Source organism: Anabrus simplex, chromosome 2 (genome assembly GCF_040414725.1).
Source record: "Anabrus simplex isolate iqAnaSimp1 chromosome 2, ASM4041472v1, whole genome shotgun sequence".
In the NCBI taxonomy this organism is placed as follows: domain Eukaryota; kingdom Metazoa; phylum Arthropoda; class Insecta; order Orthoptera; family Tettigoniidae; genus Anabrus; species Anabrus simplex.
Genome location: NC_090266.1, coordinates 95,460,572 through 95,487,169, shown reverse-complemented (window position 1 = coordinate 95,487,169; position 26,598 = coordinate 95,460,572). Strand labels below are relative to the sequence as shown.

General features: G+C 38.7%; 1 protein-coding gene across 3 annotated transcripts in view; it reads left to right on the top strand.

The window, feature by feature from the left end:
- Positions 1-26,598, top strand: part of Eb1 (microtubule-associated protein RP/EB family member 1) — a 175,766-nt gene that overhangs the window by 28,456 nt on the left and 120,712 nt on the right. For all 3 annotated transcript variants that reach the window (XM_067140329.2, XM_067140330.2, XM_067140331.2), the window contains exon 3: positions 15,165-15,271. In XM_067140329.2, the coding sequence (XP_066996430.1) occupies positions 15,165-15,271 (107 nt within the window). The remainder of the gene's footprint in view (positions 1-15,164; positions 15,272-26,598) is intronic.

Genomic DNA, 26,598 nt, shown 5'->3' with positions numbered 1-26,598 from the left:
CTGGGATGATACAGATGTTGATACCCATAGGGAATCTGAAATGTGTGTTCCAAATTAGTAAATTTATAATACCAATATAAATGGTCCGTTACTGGACATTACCAATTTTCCAGCTAACTCATTCCCGGTTGCCAGCGTTTCGCCCCCGTGTGCTAGGCTGGGCTCATCAGTTGGCACCCAGCACACCCACCAAGACGCATGGCTAATGCATACCATGGAGGCCGCTGCATAGGCTAATTGTAGCCACCGGCCGTGCCAATGTACTATGAGACTTTGTCTCATTACCAAAAATTGATGCCTGCTTGGTCATCAGATGATACAGATGTTGATTCCCATAGGGAATCAGAAATGTTTGTTCCGAATGAGTGCGGTCAGTATCCAGTATTCGGGAGATAGTAGGTTCGAACACTGTCGGCAGTCCTAAAGATGGTTTTGCATGGTTCCCCATTTTCACACTAGGCAAATGCTGGGACTGTACCTTAAGGCCACGGCCGCTTCCTTCCCACTCGTAGCCCTTTCCTATCCCATCATCTCCGTAAGACCTGTGTGTGTCTATGCGACGTAAAGCAACTTTTAAAGATCTTTTGTCACTACTTTCACCATTTGAAAGGAACCTGCGTGTAAGTGGAATTGCGGAAGTGTAGAACGTTGAATGTGAGGCAAGGAACATTAAGGGCGACACAAACACCAAGTCCCCAGGCCAGGGATATTAATCACAATTAAAAAACCCTTACCCGGTCGGGAATTGAACCCAGGGCCGCCGGGTGACAGGCAGACGCGTTGCCCCCTACACCGTGGGGCCGAACATGGAAACAATAAATGCAAAGTACAAAGAAGTGTTCACGGGAATGGATTCTTTTGAAGAGTGCCATTTTTGCCAGTGCAGAGAGGATTCTATTATGTCTGATAGAATTGGAGAACTGGTCCTATGGGAAATACGAAATGATCTAAAGTATAGAAAATAATAAGTATTGTGTATTCCTGTCATGTATGAATGTTGTCATAAGTTAACCAAACTTTCGTTGGATGTTTTGTGTAAATTTTCGTTTGAGAGTTACCACACCATCATATGAAATGCCACAAAGGAGGCACGAGTTTGTCTGTCGAGGTAAAGAAATTATTCTCCTCAATGCCAGGCGATATTTCCAGAAGGAAAGTGAAAGTAACAGCACTCTCTCGACCATGAGAGTAGTCTGTCAGGAAAAAACATTTGCATGCACTGTTTGATAGATAGGTATGCCTAGTCAGAAGAAAATGAAATTATTAAAAATCCTCTAGTAACTATCAAGAGGAGAACAAAAAACGTCAGTAGCCTTCAAATTTTAACTATAAGGTAATTTAGCATGTCATCATGTCTATGACGTGAAATTCCTACACATGAGATACCAACAGTTTTAGTTAAACGGTAGGGTCTTTCAGAGGTGCCAACTATTACGGATTGTCCGTTATGATTACGGATTTCACTTTGTTATTACGGTCGAAGGAAAAATTATTGTGGAAAAGCAACATTGTCACGATAAAAATTAATTTCTACGAAAAAAGGAAAGAAGTAAAAAATGTTTAATCCCTTAGAGCATTGCTGGTCAACCCTCCTCATTTCAATGTTTGTAAATTGGCAACTAAACATATTTGGCAGTTATTTGGTCGTAACTTCCTTTTGTTTCCCGCGAGCGTTGTGAAATCACGGCCAGCTGCATAGCTATACGCTGCTCTCTCAGCTAGAATGACGCATCAAGTCGGCCGTGGGGTAGGCCCTACTCCTTGCTACTCGTTACTGCTTGCTCTGCTGCAGTTTACCAGTGCGCGCATTTGGTGCGTAGAACGAGTGGTATATTTAGCGCATTTCAGTTCTAATTATCCTAGTCATTGATTCGAAAAGAAGTGATTGGTGTTATAAAATGAAGCGGGGCAATTGTCAAATTGCATCTTCTAAGAAGACAGCAGTGTTACAGAAATATAGAGACGGTTACACAAAGGAATGGCCATGCCTACTTGCTTCTCGTGTTAGTGAAAACCACTTGTCTGCAGTTTGTGTTCATGTGATTTCTCTGTGGCTTACAGTGGACGTGATGATTGCAGGCGACACATAGAATCCAGGAAACATTACACATACAGTGAATCAAGATTACAAAACCAGACTGTTTCATCGTTCTTCGTAAAAGGTAATGAAACTGCGGTGATGAATGCCGAATTGTTGTTCGCATCATTTCTTCTGGAGCATAATATTCCGTTATCAGTTTCAGATCACACTGGAAATTTGTTTAGATCAATGTTCTTCGACTCTAAAATATCTCAGAAATATGGTTGTGCAAGAACTAAAACCTCGGCTTTAGTTCAATACACGGCATCTGAGGCAAAAAAGGAAATAATGAACTTTTGCAAATAACACCTTTTTCTTTGGCTATTGATGGTAGTACGGATTCAAATGCAGTTAAACTTTATCCTATAGTTCTTTCTTTAATACTCAGAGAGGCCAAATATCAACTCTTCTATTGTCATTTTTAGAGAGTACTGACAATACAGTTGAGGGAATTTTCTATGTTAATAATAGCGAATTGTCTTCTTTAGCCATTCCATGGGAAAATTACATTTCTTTTTCATCTGACAATGCATACACAATGATAGGGGCAAATAAAGGTGTTGCCAAATTTGTGAAGGACAGGCATTCTTCTGTTTATGTCCCAGGTTGTTCATGTCATCTCATACACATCTGTGCACAAAAAGCAGCAGCCCAATTACCAGTCAATGAAGAGAACTTTTTGGTTAAGTTATAGTACTATCTTGATAAGGGTTTTAAAAGGCAAAACACGTTGAAAGTTTATCAGGCTGTTTGTGGCACTGAGGGTCACAAAAGTTTGAAATATGTTAGTACCCGTTGGCTCTCACTTCTTCAGTCTGTTGATAGAGTTCTTGAGCAGTGGGAAGCTTTGACACTCATGTCTTGTGGTGAGACCCACCATAAAAATGAGACCACCAAGCAGTTTGAAACTGTGAAATCTTTCATACAAGACCCACACACAAAACTGTTTTGTACTTTCTTCAGAGTACACCTCCTGTTTTTAACTCAGTGAATATATTTCTGCAACAAGATGTTCCAGCCATACATCTTCTTAGGAGGAAACTTACTGGTCTTGTAACTGACCTATTGGTCAGATTTGTTCAGTCATGTTCTATTCAGTCAGAATCTACCTCCCTTTTGAGTGTTGAATTCAAGAGGAGGAAATACCAGAAAGCCAATGAGGTCTTGGTAATTGGAGCAAAAGCTAGGGTATACTTGAAAGATAATGACTGTGATGAAGAGATGTTTTATAATTCTGTAAGAGAGTTTTATATCGCAGCTTGCAGTTACATTATCAGGAAATTTCCCCTTGATGATGAATTTCATCATGCTGAAGTTGTAGACATCTCTCGCAGAATGAAGGTTTCCTATTCATCTCTTGAATACTTTGTTCGAGGATTACTAACTTTGGTCAAAGAAAGTGAACATGACAAACTTGAAGAGGAATTTGCAGTTTACCAGTGTGATACTTTCCTGGAATATATTGTATATGGACCTAACATTGATGTGAATTGGGGCAACATTGCAGAGCTTAAAAATGAAAGTGGACAAATTAAGTAAAAACCTTAAGTAGTGTTGTATTTGCAGTACTATGTGTACCTCATGGTAACTCTCCCACAGAAAGAGTTTTCAGTGTTAGGAAAAATCAGACGGAATTCACGCGTACATTAAGTACATCCACACTGGAATCACTTATTTATTTATTTATTTATTTATTTATTTATTTATTTATTTTTGTCTTTATTTGTGGCGAAGTTAGGGCTCTTGGCCCTCTCTTACACTTAACCACATTATGCGGCTTTGAAACCGTCCTAAGTCGCTGACTAATTTTACAAATATTATACAACTGCATTTAACTTGAAAAATTTGAATATCTACATTTAAAATGGAAAATCTGAAAATTAATATTCATTAAATAAAATACACACTCATCTGACCTCGTATCCACACTTACTTGTTACCTGCTTACTTACACATACGTTATTTGAAGGGCGCCAGCTACCACTCAGTGCAGCAATAATAGAATGAGACTCTTGACTATCTCTAAGGTGTGGGGTAATAAGCTTACTTTTGACAACATACCATATAAGTTCTGGGAAAAGGAGATTGGCGTTCGGTTTCCCCATTAATTTTGAGGTTAAGATATTTTACTGTCATTGAAATAAAACTATGAATTCGTTTGATAGAACAAAATATATTCTTTAAATAATATATAAAAATAGTGAGTCTTATTGCGATAAAACAGATGAGAATATGAAATTGACATTGCAACTAAAAGAAACTAGGCATGAATTTGAATTCTTCTTGACCGGACATTTAACAATTTATACGAAATATTTCCCTCACTGATTCACTTGACTGTACCTTCAACACTTTGTGTACTTATGACGTATTCCTTTGATCTGGTGTTTACTGTAGATGTGTCACGCCTAACTTTGTGATACATCCTTGTGACTGCTTCTTCTCCATATCATCTTACTTCTTTGTAAGTCAATATGGTATTACCTCTTGGCAGGTCCAGGGTTGCCCTCTCTGACTCCATGGTAAGCCTTGCGTCCGTGTCTTCAACTAAGTGACCAACTAACTTTTGGCCTCACTCTCTCAATGACCAATGATTAATGGCTCACTGAGTCTTCTCCATCTCTCATTCACACTCGTTGACTGACCGACTGAGGCCTCTTCATCTAGTAGACTACTTCACTGTACTGCTTCCGTTTAAATAATGACTTATGACCGACTGAGGCCTCTCCTTCCTGTAGACTTGTTCACTGTACTGCTTCCGTTTAAATAATGACTTATGACCGACTGAGGCCTCTCCTTCCCGTAGACTTGTTCACTGTACTGCTTCCGTTTAAATAATGACTGACGCTACAATATGCACCCGCCTTTTATAGACGTTGGTTGACACAGCTGCGTAATCTCCAGAAATAACGACATACTCCCACAACGCCACAAACCGTTGCATGCAATGGTAAAATCCCCCGGGGCGGCTGAGTCTCTGAGCGAATATTCTAAAAGCTCACGATGACATAGCCATGACTTGGCAGTGACTTGGCAGAAATGCCAGCAAGATTGCACAATGTAAGGATGTCACACTCAACATCTGATATATATCAACTCTCACTGTACAGGTATTTAATGTTAATCTACATATACGTATATATGCATATACTCAATTACAAATACGCATGCAACAAGCTTTGCGTACTGGAATTGAATAATAATTATAACAAAATAATAGTAATCTCACAGATAAAATAATACTACGGACATAATCATAATAATAATAATAATACAGATAAAATAATAAAAATACAGATATCATCTTGTAGCGGGATTTGAACCGTTACAGCTTGATACTGAATGCAAACTTAATATTCAAACTTAACACACTGTATATAATTGCAAGTTATAAATTTCATATTAGAGCCCGTATTGTCAAAGTATCAACTTGTGAGAGTTTAGATTTTATAATTCCACCTTTACAATACTGTAATTGTCTTTATTACAAAGACTACATTAAATTACACTCGTGAAACATGTTTCGTCCTCTTATAGGACATCTTCAGTCACAAATACAATACATAACATTAAAAATAACGCAAGGACACATTAAAATAAGTAAATGCAAAGTCTTTGTATACTGTGACACGGCGTGATAGCGTCTTGTCAATTTTCAATGTTAAAATGGTGCGGTGTGAACATGATATGAAGCATGAAGTCCAATTAAAATCATATGTAAAAACTGTTGTTCAAAACAACTTGTCAATTATAAAACTCTGTAAGTGGCTATGCAAATAAAATTATGTGTATATTGTACCCAACTCCACCTCCTAATCAAGAAATCATTGAAGATTGACAAGACGCTATCACGCCGCGTCACAGTATACAAAGACTTTGCATTTACTTATTTTAATGTGTCCTTGCCTTATTTTTAATGTTATGTATTGTATTTGTGACTGAAGATGTCCTAAAATCTAAACTTTCACAAGTTGATACTGTATATAATATAATATATAACTTAATATAGACTAAAACTAAAAGATTACATCCTAAATCTAAAATTAGAAAAATAAATTCAATAACTACTCTACGTTGAATTCCTATGATATAACAGTAATTTATGTAAACTTTTGGGAACTATTTGCTCCAGACATTCACTCACACATTCACACATAACTACATGATATAGCCTACGTATCCAAGAGGAAATCTTTATACTGTCTTTTGAAGGTAATTAATGAGGAACAATTTCTAATTTCAGGGGGTAAAGCATTCCACATTCTAGCGCCCGACACAAGGAAAGAATTATTGAAGGCAGATGTATGATGTGGAGGTATTGCAATTGTTGACCCACATCGTGTGTCACGGTCATGAAAGGAAGATAGAAAACAGAAATTACTGGAGAGATATTCAGGTATATTTTCAGTCAAGAGTCGATAGATAAGGGTTGATACATGGTGATTTCTCTGCTGCTCTACTTTTAACCAAGAAAGTTGTGCATAAAAAGGGGATACATGCGAGGCAAAATTCAATGAAAAAATAAATCTAATGCAGGAGTTTAAAGCTCTCTGCAATTTCCTATTTTGTTCACTGGTAGCATCCCGCTACACAACATCACAATACTTAAAAATTGGAAGTACCAATCTTTGAACCAGTTTTATTTTTAAGTTGAGAGGTAATTCGGTCTGGTGAATCTTAAGGGGATGAAGTGATGAATGAACTTTCCTGCATACGTTAGTGACATGCTCATCCCAGTTTAAAGTTTCATTTATAGTGGCTCCAAGGCTTTTTACTGATTTACAGAATGGGATAGCCAATGCCATTTAGTTGAATGACTGGAATTTGTAGACTGTGTAAATGGGCAAGCAGTTTTCTCTGCCCTAGTATGATAGCTTGTGTTTTCGTTGGGTTGATGGAGAGAGAATTCTCAGCTGCATAACAGCTGATCTGCTCTAAGTTTCGGTTCATATTTTCAATAGGTGCATTTATGTCATTCACTTTTGTGTGGCAGTAAATTTGAAGGTCGTTGGCATAGAGATGGTAGTTGCAGTGTTTCAACTTAGAAGAGATGTCATTCAAATATAAAATAAATAACAGAGGGCCGAGTATAGAACCTTGTGGCACACCATTAATTTTGTACTTCCACTCCGTTCTCTTATCATTCATGAAAACACTGTCGTCGGTTATGGAGGTAGGAAGCGAACAATTTGAGAGCAGCGTGGCTAAGATGGAAGGAATGCAATTTCGCTATTAATATGTCTGTACTGATAGTGTCAAAAGCACTGCTGAAGTCTAGGAGAATGAGCACGGTCACTTTATATTCGTCCATTGCTTTTCTTACGTCATCCGTAATTTTTAGAAGAGCAGTAGATGTACTATGTCCTTTTTTAAATCCAGATTGCAAGTGATCAAGTAACGAATGGTGCATCAAATATTGGAGCAGTTGTTCATGCATGAGTTTTTCTAAGACTTTCGAAAGTAAAGAAAGTACACAGACAGGTCGATAGTCAGATGGAGAATTTGCTAGAGATTTTTTTGGTACTGGGAAAATTAAGGCATCCTTCCAAACAGTTGGGAAGTAGCCTTCCGAAAGACATGAGTTACATATGTGGGTTAAAATTGGCAATATTACATCCATCAAGGTAATGACGAAAGGTATCGGGATGTCGTCCACTCCGATTGCTTGTGATTTGATGTTAGTTTTCTTCTTGCTTCCCACGAACCTGCTACGCAGGCGTAGCAGGGGGAGAGGTGATACTCCCACGTGGCGCGTCCCAGGTGGCGGATAGGGGGGTCCTAACCGGCTTGCCGGCGGACTTGAGGGAAATAAAATACCTCTCGCGGACCAAACACACTACCCCCTGCGGGTGGGGGACGCACATGTAGAATACACCCGCGGTATCCCCTGCCTGTCGTAAGAGGCGACTAAAAGGGGCGACCAAGGGCTGACTGAATTAGAACCATGAATGAAACTAATTTTGAATCGTACCATCACGCGAGGAACACCATGGGTTGCCTGTACTTGCGAGTAGTACCACTGTATTAGGTATGAAATAAGTTTGTGATTAGTAGCAGCTGGAGGGGGTTCTCCTGTGGGTTTCCAGTACCCGTGCGTCGTACCCATGTGAGCAACACCGCGGGTCTGGGCGTTGCCTGTGAGTTGTACCACTGTATGAGCGACACCGTGGGTCTGCGTTGGCTGTGATTGGTACCCACTCTGTGAGGAACACCACGGGATGTGTGGTTAGTACACCGAGGTGAGAAACCTTATCAGTCTGCGTTGGCTATGAGTGGTGCCATTGTGTGAGAAACACCATAGGTCTGCATTCCCTGTACGAAGTGCAAACCTTGTGAGTAGTACCTTCTTGTGTGGAACACCGTGAGTCTTCGCTGCTTTTGATTAGTACCCCGACATGACTAATACCATGGTTCTACTTTACTCGCGACATGTACCATTCTGTGGGGCCTTAGTCATGGATTTTGCACCCCTTTGGACATCAAGCATCCTTGTGCTTTATAAGTGGTCCCTTGGTCAGTAATACTATTATTTTCGATCTTTTTTTTAAGTCTGATCCACTGTTTTTTTTTGTTTGTTTGTTTGTTTGTTTGTTTGGTTGGTTGGTTGGTTGGTTGCTTTTTGTTGGGTTCATGTCCATCAAATCATTGTTCATGACAATTTTTATTTTATTTTCGCCAGTGGATGTATTTGACCTTTTTGTTATTTCATTTCGTACCATTAGGGGCCGATGACCTCGATGTTAGGCCCCTTTAAACAACAAGCATCATCATCATCTTCTTGTTTCATTTTCATTTACTTTACCAAATTTGAATAAAGGCCGTTGTGGTAACGGAGTAGAATGAAGAGAATTTATTGTTGTTTGTATAATATGAGGGTCGGTATTAACTATTTCTCTAGTAAAGTGGGCATTTAATTCATCTGGATTTATGTCATGCGTATTGGAGTTTGCCTCCCAATACCTATGGATCTGAGTTGTCTCCAGGTACTTCTTGTGTTCTGTAAACGATTTGCTTCCATGGAGTCTATTAGCAGGTTTGTGTTAAAGTCATCAAATATGAGTACATATTCGTAGGTAGGTGAAGTTGGTGAAGTTTTCCTGATTTTGGTGGTTTGTAAACAACTCCAATCAGTACTTTAGTCTTATCAACAGATAGTTCTACAAACATATATTCAGTTAAGGTGTCAGTAGATAATGTCGAAGTTTGTATAATCTTCTCCGTTAAATTATTTTTGTAGTATAGAGCTACTCCTCCACGGCGCTTCGGTCTATTGTGAAAATGTGCATTAAATCCTTCTATATTTACCATGTTTAGAGGGACCGAGTCCTTCATCCAACTCTCACTAATTGTTACAACATTTACCATGCTTCCTTCAAAAATAGCTTTCAGCTCAGTGTGATGGGCAATTATAGACTGAGCATTGACATGGACACACAGTAATGAGCGGGGAAAGGACGAGAATTCTCTCTCCAGGTGACTGCGGGCGGGGTGAGGAGTCAGGGAAAGAGAAGGGTGGGAGGGTTCAGTATCAAGGTGAAGGTTGTTTACCCTGCCCAGGGAGAAAGCTACATTATTACCTGTGTTAGCCATAATAAAAAATAAACAGAAGGCAACTTACCATGGTTTCCTTTTGCCTACGTAAGCCACTTGAATCACTCACACTAAACTTATAATAAAACCACTTATAATTAAAACGTAAATCCATGTTAAAATGGGGCGGTGTGAACATGATATGAAGCATGAAGTCCAATTAAAATCATATGTAAAAACTGTTGTTCAAAACAACTTGTCAATTATAAAACTCTGTAAGTGGCTATGCAAATAAAATTATGTTCCGCTTTAGTGGTCACTGTAAATTTGTTTTTGTTTTTGCCTAGAACTATGATTCTTCCTTCCTGGGTCCAAACGTTACGCACTCCGAGCTGGTCTCGGGCTCTATTTAACAGATCTTTTCTTGTAGCAGTCAGTGACTCCATAACCAATAGTTTGGTGCCTTTGAAGAGTTTCTTAGCGCGCCAGACACGATCGCAAACGTGAAAGCGGACGAATTTAACTATAATCGGCCTCTTTCCCGAGGTCACGACTTCCGCAGCTGATCTGCGTAGAGGTCCCAATCTATGACAGCGATCAATGTCATCCATCTCTAAGTCCACTTGTAGGTTAGATTTTACTGTCTCTATTACTTTGGCATAGACATTCTCAGCCGGTTCTTCTTTCACCCCGTGTATGAGTAGACAGTTTTGTCTTCTGTATTGTTCGGCTTCGTCAGCCCTGGCTTCGTGCTGGTCAAGACGCTGTTGCACAACTAATAACTCCTCTTTTACACAAGAAATTTCCGCTGAGATGTACTGGCGGAAGTCTTTGAACTCAGAACAGAGGGAAGACAGATTTTCATCGGCACGGTCGTTAGTGTTGGAAGCCCTGCTGGCACTGGCTGATGTCAACTGTTCCAAGCGAGCTTGGAACTCGTCCATCCGTTTAATAAACTTTGTTTCAAAGTCAGACACATGCTTATTTACACTTTTTACGGACATGTTTTTACTAGAACTAGATGTCAGTTGCCTGGTGTAATTGACACACACTCACCGGACCTGTCTGCTAATTATCTTGCTAATTCGGGCTGGTAACACGGAGCTCTCCTACACAACACACACAGCAACTTATGGTTCTGAAGATGGAAAATGTCATCTCACGGGGAAGTATGTTTCAAGAAAACCTACACTAAAAAGCAGCTGCTGGGTGCAAAACAAGCTGCAAAGAATTTCTTGCAGAACTAACATGTAATGAGCAAATTTTATGGTGTAATATGATATACTTTAGAATAGATTGCTGTAGGAAAGGGAAACGGGGTGCTTTGGATTTGACTCGTAAACGTTTACAACGGGGGGAAGGGGGGGTGCGCGAGTTTAAATGGGATTACTGATAGCCCCCTTCAAAGGTTGGCACCTCTGGTCTTTTTACCTGACGGATGAGGTGATGGTGGTGGTGATTGTTTTCAGAGGAAGTACAACTAGGTAACCATCCTCTCTGAAAAAAATTAAATGGAACTGAAAAAATTAAAATAAAATTTAAAAACTATTTACTAAACGGGAGAATTTTAAAATTAATAGAGAGAAAAATTGAGCTGAAAGTACACTGAAAACTTTAAGTTTAGGAGCCCTTGATTAAACCACTCTTACAAATGTAGTGAATGACGAAATCAGCAGTGTTCCTGTCATAGGCCTGTATGAGTTGGAATGTCTCCTGCAGACCGAGGTTCCTACTTAGGCCAGGGAGATCGCCTACTCTGAGGATGTGGGCCACGGTGAGTTCGGCACACCACAAGAACACGATGAGGAGTCTTCCCTCTTTAGGAGGTAAGATTACATACATCTTCCATGACCTGTCCTCAGCCTACATAAAATGCAGCCCCTGTCTGTGAATTCTGGAAGGAGGACTGCTACACAGCAGGCTGTTCGGCATACATGAGAACTGATATCCATGGCAGGTATGTTCATAGGTGTAGGTGGTAAAATTGTGTTCTTTTCCTGCAATCTGAACTTGGCTTGGGAGCCACACGAAAGTGATTTTGGTGCGAGCATCACACAACCTTGCTAGAAGGGCGTGTATCTGCTGCACCAGTGGGTGTTGTGGGAAACAATGTCAGTCTACTGCAGAGAACTTGAGTCGGTACATACAAGAAAGTGGTTACGTTTGTCGCCCAGGTGGCGAAAAGCTCTGCAGTACACGCGTTACACACATTCATGCTAACATCATTGGAGATGAAAGAGTTCCTCCATATTCCTAGATCTTAGAACCGTCACATAAAGAAGTGTCGCGCGACCGGATATTCGTGAACAAAGCATTCTGCCGGTTTGGTACCTCTTGTGGTATCGGCTACCAAAGATGCATTGATAGCCTGGTATCTCACTGTTGTAGTGTATTTAGCTTGGGTCCACAGAATGGATCTAGCCGTATATCCAGCTGCTAAACTAGGCACGGGGGTACTTCGCTACGGGTCAGCTCAAGACAACTGCCACTCACGACACAAGCTATCAATTGAAATCCTGACCTTCCGTGTGGCATTCGGCCAGTTTTGGTACCTCTGGTGGTTGTTGTTTGAGTCATTAGTCCATAGACTGGTTCGATGCAGCACTCCATGCCACCCTATCCTGTGCTAACCTTTTAATTTCTACGTAACTACTGCATCCTACATCTCCTCTAATCTGCTTATCATATTCATACCTTGGTCTACCCCTACCATTCTTACTACCACACTTCCTTCAAAAACCAACTGAACAAGTCCTGGGTGTCTTAAGATGTGTCCTATCATTCTATCTCTTCTTCTCGTCAAATTTAGCCAAATCGATCTCATCTCACCAATTCGATTCAGTATCTCTTCATTTGTGATTCGATCTATCCATCTCACCTTCAGCATTCTTCTGTAACACCGCATTTCAAAAGCTTGTATTCTCTTTCTTTCTGAGCTAGTTATCGTCCATGTTTCACTTCCATACAATGCCACGCTCCACACAAAAGTCTTCAAAAACATCTTTCTAGTATCAATGTTTGAGGTGGGCAAATTTCTTTTCTTAAGAAAGCTCTTCCTTGCTTGAGCTAATCTGCATTTTATGTCTGCCTTACTTCTGCCATTGTTAGTTATTTTACCACCCAAGTAACAATATTCATCTACTTTCTTTAAGACTTCATTTCCTAATTTAATATTTCCTGCATCACCTGCCTTCGTTCAACTGCACTCCATTACTTTTGTTTTGGACTTATTTATTTTCATCTTGTACTCCTTACCCAAGACTTCGTCTGGTGGTATTGGGTACTAAATATGGATTGATAGCTTGGTACTTCACCGACTCGTTGGCTGAATGATCAGCGCACTGGCCTTCTGTTCAGAAGGTCCTGGGTTCGATTCCCAGCCGGGTCTGGGATTTTAACGTTCATTGGTTAATTCCATTGGCTCGGGGGCTGGGTGTTTGTGCTGTCCCCGACATCCCTGCAACTTGCACACCACACACAACACTATCCCCCATCACAGTAACACACACATCCCTACACATGGCAGATGCCATCCACCCTCATTGGAGGGTCTGCCTTACAAGGGCTGCACTCGGTTAGAAATAGCTACACTAAAGTATTATTATTATTATTATTATTATTATTATTATTATTATTATTTCATTGTAAGATATTATTCATTTGGATTTAAAATGTAGGAAGTTTAGTAGACTGAATGTATTAACTGAGAGCATGCCTTAGTCTTAGGTCGACCGAGCTCGATAGCTGCAGTCGCTTAAGTGCGGCCAGTATCTAGTATTCGGGAGATAGTAGGTTCGAACCCCACTGTCGGCAGCCCTGGAAATGGTTTTCCGTGGTTTCCCATTTTCACAGCATGCAAATGCTGGGGCTGTACCTTAATTAAGGCCACGGCCGCTTCCTTCCCACTCCTAGCCCTTCCCTGTCCCATCGTCGCCATAAGACCTATCTGTGTCAGTGCGACGTAAAAAAAAACTAGCAAAAAAATCTTAGGACGTTGCGGGATCCTGCAGCAAATTGTGGCAGTGGATTTTGAAAATACAATGTTTAACAATGGGGCGTCATTAACTCCTCAATGACGCGAAACATTTGAGTGCCACATTACCTTGTGGATGGAGGTGATTCATGTGCGAGCACTATGAAAATGCAGCAATCTCTTTAAAAATTCACTGTTGCAACAGTTTAACTCAGATGGTTTTCAAGCATTTGCATAAGACTCAAAAATATGTATTTTACGTTCATTGACTTCATATTATTTTTCCCTTATACTCTTGGAGAATTTATTCTCCGTGACTCAGGCGGCAGTGCACCTGTCTCTCACCGCTGGGTTCCGTGATTCAAATCCCGGTCACTCCATGTGAGATTTGGGCTGGACAGAGCGGAGGTGGGACAGTTTTTTCTCTGGATACTCCAGTTTTCCCTGTCATCTTTCATTCCAGCAACACTGAAATTATTTCATCTGTTAGTCATTAATCACTGCTCCAGGGTAGTGCGACAGGTTTCGGCAGCCGGCGCAATTCATGTCCTCGCCGCGAGATAAAGGCTCTATTCATTCCATTCCTGATCTGGTCAAATGACTTGAAACAAGCTGTGAATTTTCATTCTTTATTGGAGAAGAGGCCTGTCATATTTTAGACAGAATTATATGGACGTTCTTGTATTCGAACAAGGTGGCTTACAATGCAATGAAAACTGGTTTAATCATTGCCACAGAAACTTTGGGACAAACTTAGTCTTAGTAGAAAGTCCAGTCTGGTGTAGTGCTTATTATAAACTGATTTATTCAGACTTGTACACACGCAACTTTCTGGACACTGGCAGGCAAAGGGGATCAATTTTTTTTTTCATGGCAGTTCTACAAATGGTTTTGTAGAAGGTGCATTGTGGTCATGGACAAGTGCATACCATGATGAAATGGATGTCGTCCTTTTATGGCTTGTATATTTCAGAAAAACTATCGCCTTTCATTCTTCTTCCTCAAAAGATACTTCTAGACATTGCCCACTCCCCCTTCTACACACAAAATGACAAACCTCCAACAAGTACATGCAGAAAGTACTGCAGTTATTAAAGTTCACATGCAGTGCTCATTACCCCCACATACGTGGGCAAAGATGTGTCCATTTAGAAACCTTAGTTTTAATCTGATATCCTCCTTACTTTTAATAATAGTTAAACAATCCGTGAGTTGAAAATATTTAAGTCAACATTGAAAGATTTTCATGTATGTGTTCCTTTTTATCTAGTTTTTAATCTCAAACCCCTGATTATGTATCTGCTGTTTGCTTCCGAGTATTTTTGGACAAGGAATTCTGATATCTCTGGCTGTCCACCATGTAAGTTTGTATGTAGCAAAAAGGAGCTGAGCCCTCAAATTAATACTGAGCAGCCTTTTATTTATTGTAGAGTCTTATTCTGAAGTAATGTGTATGTTAGTATGGTAGAATTTGAAAAATAAAGTACTTTTATTATGAACCATTTGTTTTCTATAGGTAATAAGTATCCATGTTTTTTATTATGTATTTGTACTTACCTGTTCTTTGAATTTACTTTTTAGGAAGCATTACCCTTAAAAGGGTGAAGTTTAAAACAAACCTGGAGCATGAATACATCCAAAATTTTAAGCTCTTGCAGGCCGCATTCAAGAAGATGGGCGTTGATAAGGTAATGACATTTCACTCTTTTAGCGTGTAATTTTCTCATAGTGTTTAACATACCATATTGGCTCGAATATAAGACATTTGTTTTTGTATTAAAATGTACTAATAAAAACTGTAGTTGTCTTGTATGCATATTGCAGTTTATCTCAAGGTCACAAACTGAAATTTGTGGGTTGTGTTAGATTGTTGCCTGGGTTGGTTTCATTGTGCTAATGCATTCAGCTGTGGTCACTATTCCAGTCATGGCAGACTGTGTGGAAAGCAGAGTGCATGTGTCGTTTTAGTTGAATAAATGAGAGAGGTTCGATATTAACTTCAGATTGCAAGTTTTATGTAAGGTGAAACAACCTAATAGCATACAGGCTCCAAAAATATTTGGCGTTTACGAGTATAACGTATGACGTTGGGGGAAAGAGAAAAAGATTAGGGTCACAACTAGATGGGCATTATCAACAGTTAACATTTTTGAGGAAATGAATGTAGTACTTCATTCCAATTCCACTTCACTTCACCTATTACAGATCTGCATTTAAGGCAGTCGTCCAGGTGGCAGATTCCCTAACTCTTGCTTTGCCCCAATTTGTCCTCTTAATCAATCTCATTATGTCCAATTACTGTATGTCCAATCATCCCGGCTGGACCGTATCGTACATAATGCAGTTATCTATGTGTTAAATGAAGCCGTTTTCGGAATGTGGCAGCTAAACAATTTTTTTTTTTTTTTTTTTGTAGTTTCCTTTATTACAGGGCCTTGTTGAAGACTGTCATGCATGTTGGAAGAAATAGTGTCCTGAAACTGCGCCTTGGAAATTCATATCTTAAAATATCGGAAAAATGCATGCACATACGCTCTTAAGAACCTGAAGATATGCCCATAAATATGCACCATTGAATTGAAAGAAGTAATGTCCGTTGGCAGTAGAAAAGATGAGTTAGTATTAAATTAAAAAACGGGTGAGTTGGTCATGTGGTTAGGGACGTGCAACTGTGAGCTCGCACCCGGGAGATAGTGGGTTCTAATCCCACAGTCGGCAGCCCTGGAGATGGTTGTCCATGGTTTCCAATTTTCACACCAGGCAATTGCTGGGGCTGTACCTTAAGGCCACGACCGCTTCCTTTCCAGTCCTTGGCGTTTATCCGATCTTCACCATAAGACCTATCTGTGACGGTGCGACGTAAAGCAAATAGCAAAATATGATCAGTGTGATGTCATTTCAAAATCGCATTATTCCCGCATTTTCGTTGATATTTACACTACAAGCGCACGAAACTGAATCATTTATATTCAACAACATACATTTGTCATGTATCATCATTTATGGCACAAGAAAAGAACCAGTCACAAGCAAGAACTCCAGTATTTCACGAAATAGCAAATTAATCCCGGCCACACGCGATAACTTATAGTACAGGGTTCCACCTTCAACCGCCCTCTTGACGGATGTGGCTGTTCGTTCCGCATTCCAACCCCACAAGAGATCAACAAACAACAGGGATCCAATGCTGATGGTGCCATCTCTGGAGTAGTTCGGCAATTTGTAGCAGTCGCTAGCCGGCGAACGCTCGTTTCATCCATCTCTGGGTATCTATAACTGTGCGTTTGAATTTTATATAAATAACTTATATTAAAATATGAAAAATTAATATTTTTTTATTGAAGATACAAGGGATGTAATGCATCAATCGCATGTATGGGAAATTCGCCACTGGTTGATTGGGTTTGTAGTACCTCATGAGGAACACCGTAAGTACCTAGGTGTTAACATAAGGAATGATCTTCATTGGAGTAATCATACTGATGTGGTTAAGAAAGGTTGTATATCTCTTCACATGGTTATGAGAGTATTTATGGGTTGTTGTAAGGATGTAAAGGAGAGGACATGTAAGTCTCTGGTAAGATTCCAATTAGAGTATGGTTTCAGTGAATGGGGCGCACACCAGGACTACGTGATACAAGATCTGGAAAAGTTTCAAAGGAAAGCAGTAGGCCTACTATTTTTTCTGCGTGATTTCCAACAAAGGAGTAGTATTATAAAAATGTTGCAAATTTGGGCTGGGAAGACGTGGTAGTAAGGAGACGAGATGCTACAATGTGGTCTGTTTCGAGCTGTCACTGGAGAGATTGCGTGGAATGATGCCTGAGTGGAGCTTTTAACATTAGGAAACAGCATAATATGAGGGTTGGGGCATAAGTCATAGCAATTTTTTCCTCACATTTTTGCGTTTCTACTATACAATGGGCATATGTCCTGGAAAGAATGACCCTCATAGATGGCGGTGTATTGGGCAGGTACCACGCACAGGGCAATGGGACAGCAGTAGTGAGTCAGGCTCCATGTAGAATGGATGTAACGAGACAAGAACAGTGTGGGAAGTACTGGAACCCCTGTCTTGCTTACAGGACTTATCACCGTGCAATTTTGATCTCATCCCGAGAGTGAAAGAACCATAGTGTGGGAGATGGTTTTGGACTCAAGGACATTAACGATGCTGTGAAACATGAGATTTCGTCGCCATAAGACCTATCTGTGTCAGTGCGACGTAAAGCCCCTAGCAAAAAAAAAAAAAAAAGAACACATGAGATTGCAAAATTCACACATGGCGAGGCGACTGGTATTCAACGTGATGCAAGTGTAATTGGCTAGTATTACTTGGAAACAATTCTCCAACCCATGTATAAATAATGGAAATATCAAGCTCGGTTATTATTATTATTATTATTATTATTATTATTATTCCGAGGTATCTGTGGAACAGCAGAGGTGAAAGAAGGTGCGGGGGTGAACGGGCCTCAAAATACGAAATTAAAGTTAAGATAAAATTTAACAAGGTTATATTTTCTTTTCAAAATCAAGAAATAACAAGCATGGCAGGTACAGAGTAGCAAGGCAACAAAAGTACAATTACAGTATTTACAGGATTTAGGCTTCGAGCCCCGAACTCACAATTCTTGAGCAATTAGCCCAGTTTTACCCCAAAACAAGTTTCAACAGAGGGGCAGAAAACCCCATTCATGCCCAGGAGCACTTGCTCCAAATTACACAGTAAAGCCTCCTCGAGGCACGCAGAACCAAATTTCAAAAAGAGCAAACCGCTCTCAACGTTCAAGCCTATAAAAGGCCACTTATAAATAATAATATAAAAGGCCACACCAAACTCAACCTTCAAGTTGTCCTCTAAGGACATAGACACAGAGGTAAAAATACCCAACCTACTGAGGCCTATTAAGTGAGGAAAGGTTAATTACATGGCCTCTAAAATACCAATTTGAGAGGAGGCGATCTGCACTCCTAATACATTTGTTTAAAACCTACTTGGCACTAGGCCGTTAATGCAAGGGCTAATCCCATACTAAAGAGGTGACTTTTAGAAGGAAACGATTTACATTGCGTTAAGGAAGAAACGGTTGAGAAAATAAGTTCACCTCAATGCAATACGAGTGGGAGCTCGAGAGGGTTAAGCACTCTCTATCCCAATATGTAGTTAAAACAGAAAGAATTGACACCGAGTGTCTTTACATTTTTAAAGGAAAGTTACATGGAAAAGGCTTCGGACCTGCCCCGAGAGTTAAACTGCTGAGCTAGCAAGAAAAGAAGTTATTAAAAGGCCATTACCTTGTGGATGAACTGCTGCCCGAAGAAAGAGGCGCTTCCCGCCCCCTGCTACGTACTTTACACACTGAAAGATGTTACTGAAGTGGCGCCGAGACCCTAAAATCAGCAGTTTATATACTCTCGCGGAAAGTTCGAGGCGTTTCAGGAATGAGAACACCCTCCCACAAGAATTTTATTGGTTAACCAAGAAAACCCCTACACAAGATGAAGAAGAAACACATTATTGGTGGAAAATTAATTCGAGAAATTCGGGATTGGCTAAATTCAAAACAAGGGGAAAGGAAGGGTTAATATTGCCAACTTAAACCATGACTGCAAGAAATTTAACAAAGAACAAACTTATGAATTCAAATTTTCTCCGAAAACATAGTTCTTTCACTTTGCACCAGGGTGCACAATTGTAGTTCTTCAGTAGTGTCCTCTAGAAGAGAATGTTCACACTTCTTACTACAGGCAGAACAAAACTACGTCGAAAACGACCCAGTTCAGAAACTTCAAAATTTCCAAGTAGTGACATCTTCTGAGAAACTTGAAAATTAACACAGTAGATAAAGTTCAGACTTCCTCCAGCATAGGAGTTTCAACTGGCGCAAAGTTTGAATTACCTGCGTGGAGGTGTACCGCCCGGTACAATTATTATTATTATTATTATTATTATTATTATTATTATTATTATTATTATTATTATTATTGCTGTCTTGCATAGATTCAGCAAATAGGGTGTTCAGTAAAGCCTTAGATGTGGGAGAATTTGCAATGTGACACGTGTCGAAGGCCCTAATGTTCACAGAGAGGTGACTAGCCTTGTTGGTTGTTTGAGACAATCCTATCCTGAACTTATTACGCAACTAATTAGTCAACGACTCTACTATAATTCTACGTACCTGATTCTCATTCAACAATGTTAGAAGATTTATTTTTCGATATTTTAATCAATCCACGCTTCATTAATATCAACAAATTTGTACAGTCCAATTGTATGTTGGATCATTATGGCTATGTCTCATTCTACAAATAATCAACTTGTACTATTTTTAGACAAACACTAGTATTCATTCCATGTACATATAATACTATGACAAGTTTATTACTGAATTCTAGTTACATTTAAGCATCGCTTTCTCCACAGACTAGATTTTTATGACTGTTTTATCTTGTATTAATGCATGTATTGTACTTTAGTGAGGAACCCAGTTCAGGGCCCTGACTTAGCTTTAGATTAAGTGTGGGTGATGATGTTTACAAAGCTTAAGTGAAACATGTCACATTTTTACATCTATATAACGTTTGTATCTTAAACTTAAAGATAGTAAAGTATTGGAATGGTGGTTTTTAATACATTCGTTTGAAACTCTTTACATAAGCGGTATGTTCCGAGCTGTCAGTGGCGAGATTGTGTGGAATTACATTATTGGGCGAATAGGTTTGAGTGGTGTTTTTAAAACTAAGAAAGATCACAATGTGAAAATAAAGTAGGAATTCAAGAGGATTAATTGGGAAAAATATGCGTTTATAAGAAGAGGAGTTAGGGATGTTGATAAATAATTTAATAAATTTATTTGAAACTTTTTACATTCTGTACTCCAATACGGTTATCATAATGAGATTCATAACATGTAACACTGCTTAGTCGCAGCTCGTCTCCTTTCTCCCAAGTCTTCTCAGCCCAAACTTTGCAGCACTTTCGTAACGCTACTCTTTTGTCAGAAATCACCCAGAACAAATGGAGCTGCTCTTCTTTTTTTTTCTCCAAATCATTTTATCCTGTTTAGAGATTCCATACACTGGAACAACACACTAATTGGGGACTTACCAGAGACGTATTTGCCACCATCTTTATATCCTTACTTCAACCCCTAAGTTCCCTTCTAACCATGTGAAAAGATCTGTAACCTTTATTTACAATCCCGTTTATGTGATTACCCCGATAAAGATCTTTCTAGGTACTTGCAGTGATCCCCATAAGGAACTTTTGCCCCATTAATGCAGTAACTGAAACTGAGAGGGCTTTTCCAATTTATGAAACTCACAACCTGACTATACACCCTATTTATCATTGTCGATGTCTTTTTGCAGTCATTCACAATCTTGTAACTTAAATTACTCTACACAGCATGAAGTCATCCACAAAAAGCCTTACCTCTGATTCTACTGTAGTTCTTTACTCATATCATTTATATATTATATAAGAAAACAAAAAGGTCCAGTAATGCTGCATTGAAGAATTCCCCTCTTAATGATTACAGGATCAAATATTGCTTCATTTCAAGAAATATAGCCATCCATTCAGTCACTGTTTTGTCTAGTCCACTTGCACTCAGTTTCAACAGCAGTCTCCCATGATCTACCCTATCAAGAGATAGGTCAATCACGATACATTCCATTTGCCCTCCGGAATCTAAAATATCTGCTATATCTTGCTGGAATCCTACAAGTTGAGCATCAGTAGAATTTTTCCTAAATCCAAACTGCCTTCTATCGAACCAGTTATTAATATTCCAACATGTCTAATACCGGTATATCAAAAAAATGTCCTAAAAGGAATTTGCAATTGATGAAATTGAAGTTTTCTATTCTACTCTTCATTGGTTGTGTAACAATTGATAACAATAGTAATTTCATCAATTGCAAATGTTGAAAAAATTTAAGCTCTGTAGGCTTTTTCAATCATGGAAATATCAGCGTTTCGCCCCAGTGTAGCAGTGGGCTCATCAGTTGGACTGCTGCACCTTTCCAAGGTGCTGGTGGATATTGTGCCATTGAGACACCATTGCAAGCCTCTTATGCAGGACAAGGAAGTGACGGTGCACTAGGGAAAGCATGTGCCTCCACTTCTATAAAAGACTGCTATTCAGAATGAGGAAATGGTGACTAGATTTGGAGTGAACTTGATGCTGTGCGCAGAAACCAACTTAGGTGGGTTTGTATGAGGCAAAAGGAGGATAGGTTGTCTAGGAGAATAATGGATTTGATAATTGTAAGTGAGAGAAGTAGAGGGAGACAAAGTCTACAACGGTTAGACTCTGTTTCTGATGATTTCAAGATAAGAGGTATTGAACTGAACAATTTCACAGATGTAGTCCACAAGAAGAGTATTGTGGAGGTGTTTAGTAATTTCACAGTGGCTTGCAGACTGAATACTGAAAAGTATAACTGTCTAAAAGGAAGATTAAAGTATATATGAATTCTTTTAGGCAGTCATACTGACCAGAGTTCTTGAAATGGACTGCTCCTTGCAAGAAAAAAATTTCATTTTTAGTTTGTGGTGACACTAATATTGATGTTAAGTGAAAGAGGAGTACACCTTTTCAATACAAGTTAATATTCTGGAAAGAATATAGTTACAAAATCCTTTACAGAACATGTTTCATCCCTTTGTGAGGGACATTGTCAGCTGTGTGAAGATTAGTTACAAGAAATCCAAATACTTTGACACACATTAAGAATTGGCTAAAAGCAGGGAAGAACACCATTAGTCTATTCATGGATCAAATTGTATTGGGCTGCATGGTCCAAGAGGAGTATGCACTAACTGTTAAACAGCCAATGAAGAGTAGAATAGAAAACTCATTTTAAAAGTGAACAAAATGTCATTAAAACAAATGTCCTTGAAATAAGTGAATCTAGCATTAGACATGCTTTAAAAATGATGCAACACCTTAATGCTCAGGGAATTACTTTACTTATGTGTTACCTCAACTATATTTACTTATTTAAGGGACATTTGTATTAATGTCATTTTGCTGACTTTTGATAATCCAATTGTACTCTTCATTGGTTGTTTAGCAATTAGTGTCTACTCCTTTTGGACCAAGCTCTCCAAAATAATTGGATCCAATAATGGACATACTATTGTGCATGCTTATTTTTATGTGTGTCCTTAAATATTTGGATTTCTTGGGCCGATTGCAGAAACGGTGTTTAGACTATGTCTACGATTAAACAATGCCCGAGTATGGCTGCTGCATTGCAGGGACGGTATTTATCACTTAGACACTGTCTAAAACCGATGTTCAACCGGCCATGCTTAAACACTGCCGAGAACACTGTTTAACCTCAAATGAGAGGAGTGAATCACAATCGGAGGTTATGTACCATGAAACATGTAATTTGTATTATCATGTTGAGATCATTCTGGGAAGAAAGGTTTGTCCGACGGCCTCACTGTGGGTCGCCCACTGCCAAATCACGGCAATTTATTTGAAATGTATGGGGAGGTAGAGCTTAAAATAAGATTTTGCTTTACAAGGGACTTGTTTCTTGAGCCTGACAAAGGGACAGTCCAGTAACTGTCAACTTGAATACAATTTTATTATACATGGGGTAATTTCCATGGGATTATAGGTCACTTTAACTACATAAATGTCAGAATTACTTGTCCCAATCGTCAGTGGTCTGGCACATACATCAACTGGGAGGGGTTCACTTATATTTACTGCCAATTAAGCGCACATAAGTGAAAACTAAAAAGTAGGTTGTATGTGGTTTTTATATATATGATCATCATACTAATTCAGATAAGTTTTCAGCAACTATGTGATAGGAAACGGCAAGTGGTGGTGGTGATTATTATTTAAAGAGGACTGGGGAAGATAACAGCCTGGTGTAAAAATAGGGAAACTGCAAAAAACAATTTTCAGAGCTGCCAATGATGCGTTTCGAACCTACGATCTTCAGAATGCAAGCTACATCTATATGGCCCGTTGTTGAAGCTATTTATGAGTAGATTACACTCGCCATAACGCTATAATCAAAGGTACACTTCCCCGTACAGAGGCTTTAGTGTCGAAAATATTATGAGATTTACTTTCCACCGAAAGCAATATTCTTATCTATGGGCAAGTCATGCTCATGCTTAGCCATATTTGAGTAATGTGTAGGAACTTCGAGCATATGCTCAAAGTGTAGGAAGACAAACAGCTGACTGCTGTTTGGTGCGCACACCGATGAATTTCATTGGTTGCAACAAGCAAAGGGTTGCATGAAAGATAGTTCTATCTCCATTTTCAAACCGATATTGAAACTTTAAACAATGTCTAGTTAACACCGGTTGAACATTGTTTATGCAATGGACGATCGTGCTTGATTTAGACGTTGTTTAGGTAGACATTGTCTAAGACTTACCGTTTGCTTTATGTCGAACTGACACAGAAAGGATTTATGGCGATGGTGGGAGTGTAAAGTGCTAGAGTGGTAAGGAAGCAGCCGTGGGCTTAAGGTACTGCCTGACGTGAAAACGGGAAACTGTGGAAAATTATCTTCAGGGATGCCAACATTCGGGCTCATACCCACTCTCTCCCGAATGCAAGCTCACAGCTGCACAATCCTAACCGCATGGCCAACTCGCTCGGTGTTTCTTAATTAACTTGCATTGGACTGCTCCTTTAAAAAGTGGGCAAATATACTAGGAAAAATTTCCTATGGTAATGAAGACAAGCAAATTATGCCAGTACATAAATTGTTTTTGCAATGATACGAACACACTTCCTTCTCAGAAAACAAGTTACAGACAAATTAAAACCTTAATTTTTCTCTCAACACTTTACCATCAAGTAAATGGAATATGACATGAATTTTGTTAGTTTTCTACAGTTTGGTAATGCCCTTTTTTAGATTGTATAATTTTATTCTTGAAAAATATCTTGTCAGAAGATGATATTGGAATATATCATACTCCGAAACATTTATAGACAGTGCATTGTAAGGAAATGGAAGATCCTCCCCTTCTAACTGTAAATGAACTGTTTATTAACATCAGAGACCAATTTTTTAATCACCTTCATTTCCCAGTCTCGTTTCGAACTATTGCTAGTAGCCTCTTGGTTATTGATAAGAGTGATTATGGGGATATGAAATGGATTTCTGCACTCTCTTGATGGAGATTAGAAGAAAAAATGCAGCTCAATAATTGAAGGTTACAGGGGAAAAGCAATAGAATGTCACTTTTTCTACTCTTGTCTTAATTGAACTTTGAAGTTTGAAACCATGATGTGTTAAAGTTCAAGCTCAAACACAGTTTGCAACATTAAAATGAACAACAGTTTAAAACACTGAAGAGCCAATTATTGAAAAATAACCAACGAATACAGAAAATGCTGCCAACTATTACATTATTATACAATGAAGAAAGAAAATGTCACTGCAACATGTTATTCCATACCTGTGCAGTGACGTTCATCCCCTGCACACTGATTGTTTCCTCATCATTTTTGCAATGACCATCGTGGGTTTGGCTCTGTTTACCATACCAACACAAAATTTTGCTCCTTTATTCATAGATAGCATACTCACCTCATTTTCCCACCTGTACCCTTCAATTAGAATCTTCAGACTTAATGCTTTCTTTGTAAAAGCAGGCTCATTCATATTAACATATTAACCATCTTGAAAATGTGATGTACATGATGAGAATTGGAAACTATGGGACAGTACCTAAATCAGAGTATAAAGAATAAGGAGTGTCGCATCATTATACAGTATATATTGTTTTTCGTTAAACAAGAAAAGAGGTGTTTCCTTATTCTATAAGTATTAAATCGAAATTCTTGCTTCACTACATGCAAACAATTTGCTCTTTAGAATGCATGTTAATTTATGCAACCTTACCAGAAATGCACCAAACAACGACGAAAACAAAACACAATACTTACCATAAGGGCAGTAGCACCAAATACGAAGCGTGGAGGGCAAAATAGGGAGTGAAAAGGGCAGGATCTTACGTTAACATTTGACAGGTTGGCAGGTCAACATTGTTAACTATTAAATGACAGACGAAATAAAATTGTAAATAAGATGTTTACTTAAAGAGAAGAAAAAACAATTCATAGCATTTATAGTTAAATACTTTCTTTCTTTAAAAAAAAAATTAAGGGTAAATAACTTTCTTTCAAAACACTTAACATTTAAATAAATGAACAGAATTCATTAAAACTTACAGTAAGAGATACCTACTTTCAAAACTTTAATAATTAAAGAAGCAATAAGGTAAATAAATGAATATTATATTACTAAATTGTACTAACTTGGACCAGTAGCAGAATTATAATACAGAAAAGGATTACAATCTTATTAACAAATGCCTTTTGTAAAAATATTATTTTTAATTTTAATATTAGACTTTAAACTTTAAGGTATACCTTTGTAAATTAATTACCGGCCATAGATAATTAACTTGTTGCAAAAAGGATTCAATCTTCCTTTTGTCAATCACTAGGCAATACACACCATACACACAAACCCGAAATATGTGGCAAGCAGTACCAAAATTACAAAATAAATCAAGGAAACGAACCAAAAGTTAATAACTAGGAACCAGAAAAATATTCCCCAAATTCATACAATATTACAAGGGGAGGAAAAAAAAATTATGTTCCACAATGTAAACAGAACAACACACGCTAAAGGTCCACTAGCAACTCACGACCCAAGCTATTAAATTTTTTTAATAATAGGCAAAGCCTGCCAAAATCTTTAGCGTTCACCAGATAATAAATATTTAGGCTAGTGACGTTACAAAGCAAGAAGAAAACGAAACTACTTAAGAAGGAATGTGAGCATTAATCACCTCGAAGCACATGAACCGGGCAAAGAAATTTCAGATTTCTACAACCGAGGAGTACTGACATGACTAACAACAATAATAATAATAATAAAATTATAATTACATGTATCATGAGATTAAATTCATAGAAAGTGGCATTTCCTATAAGGAATAATT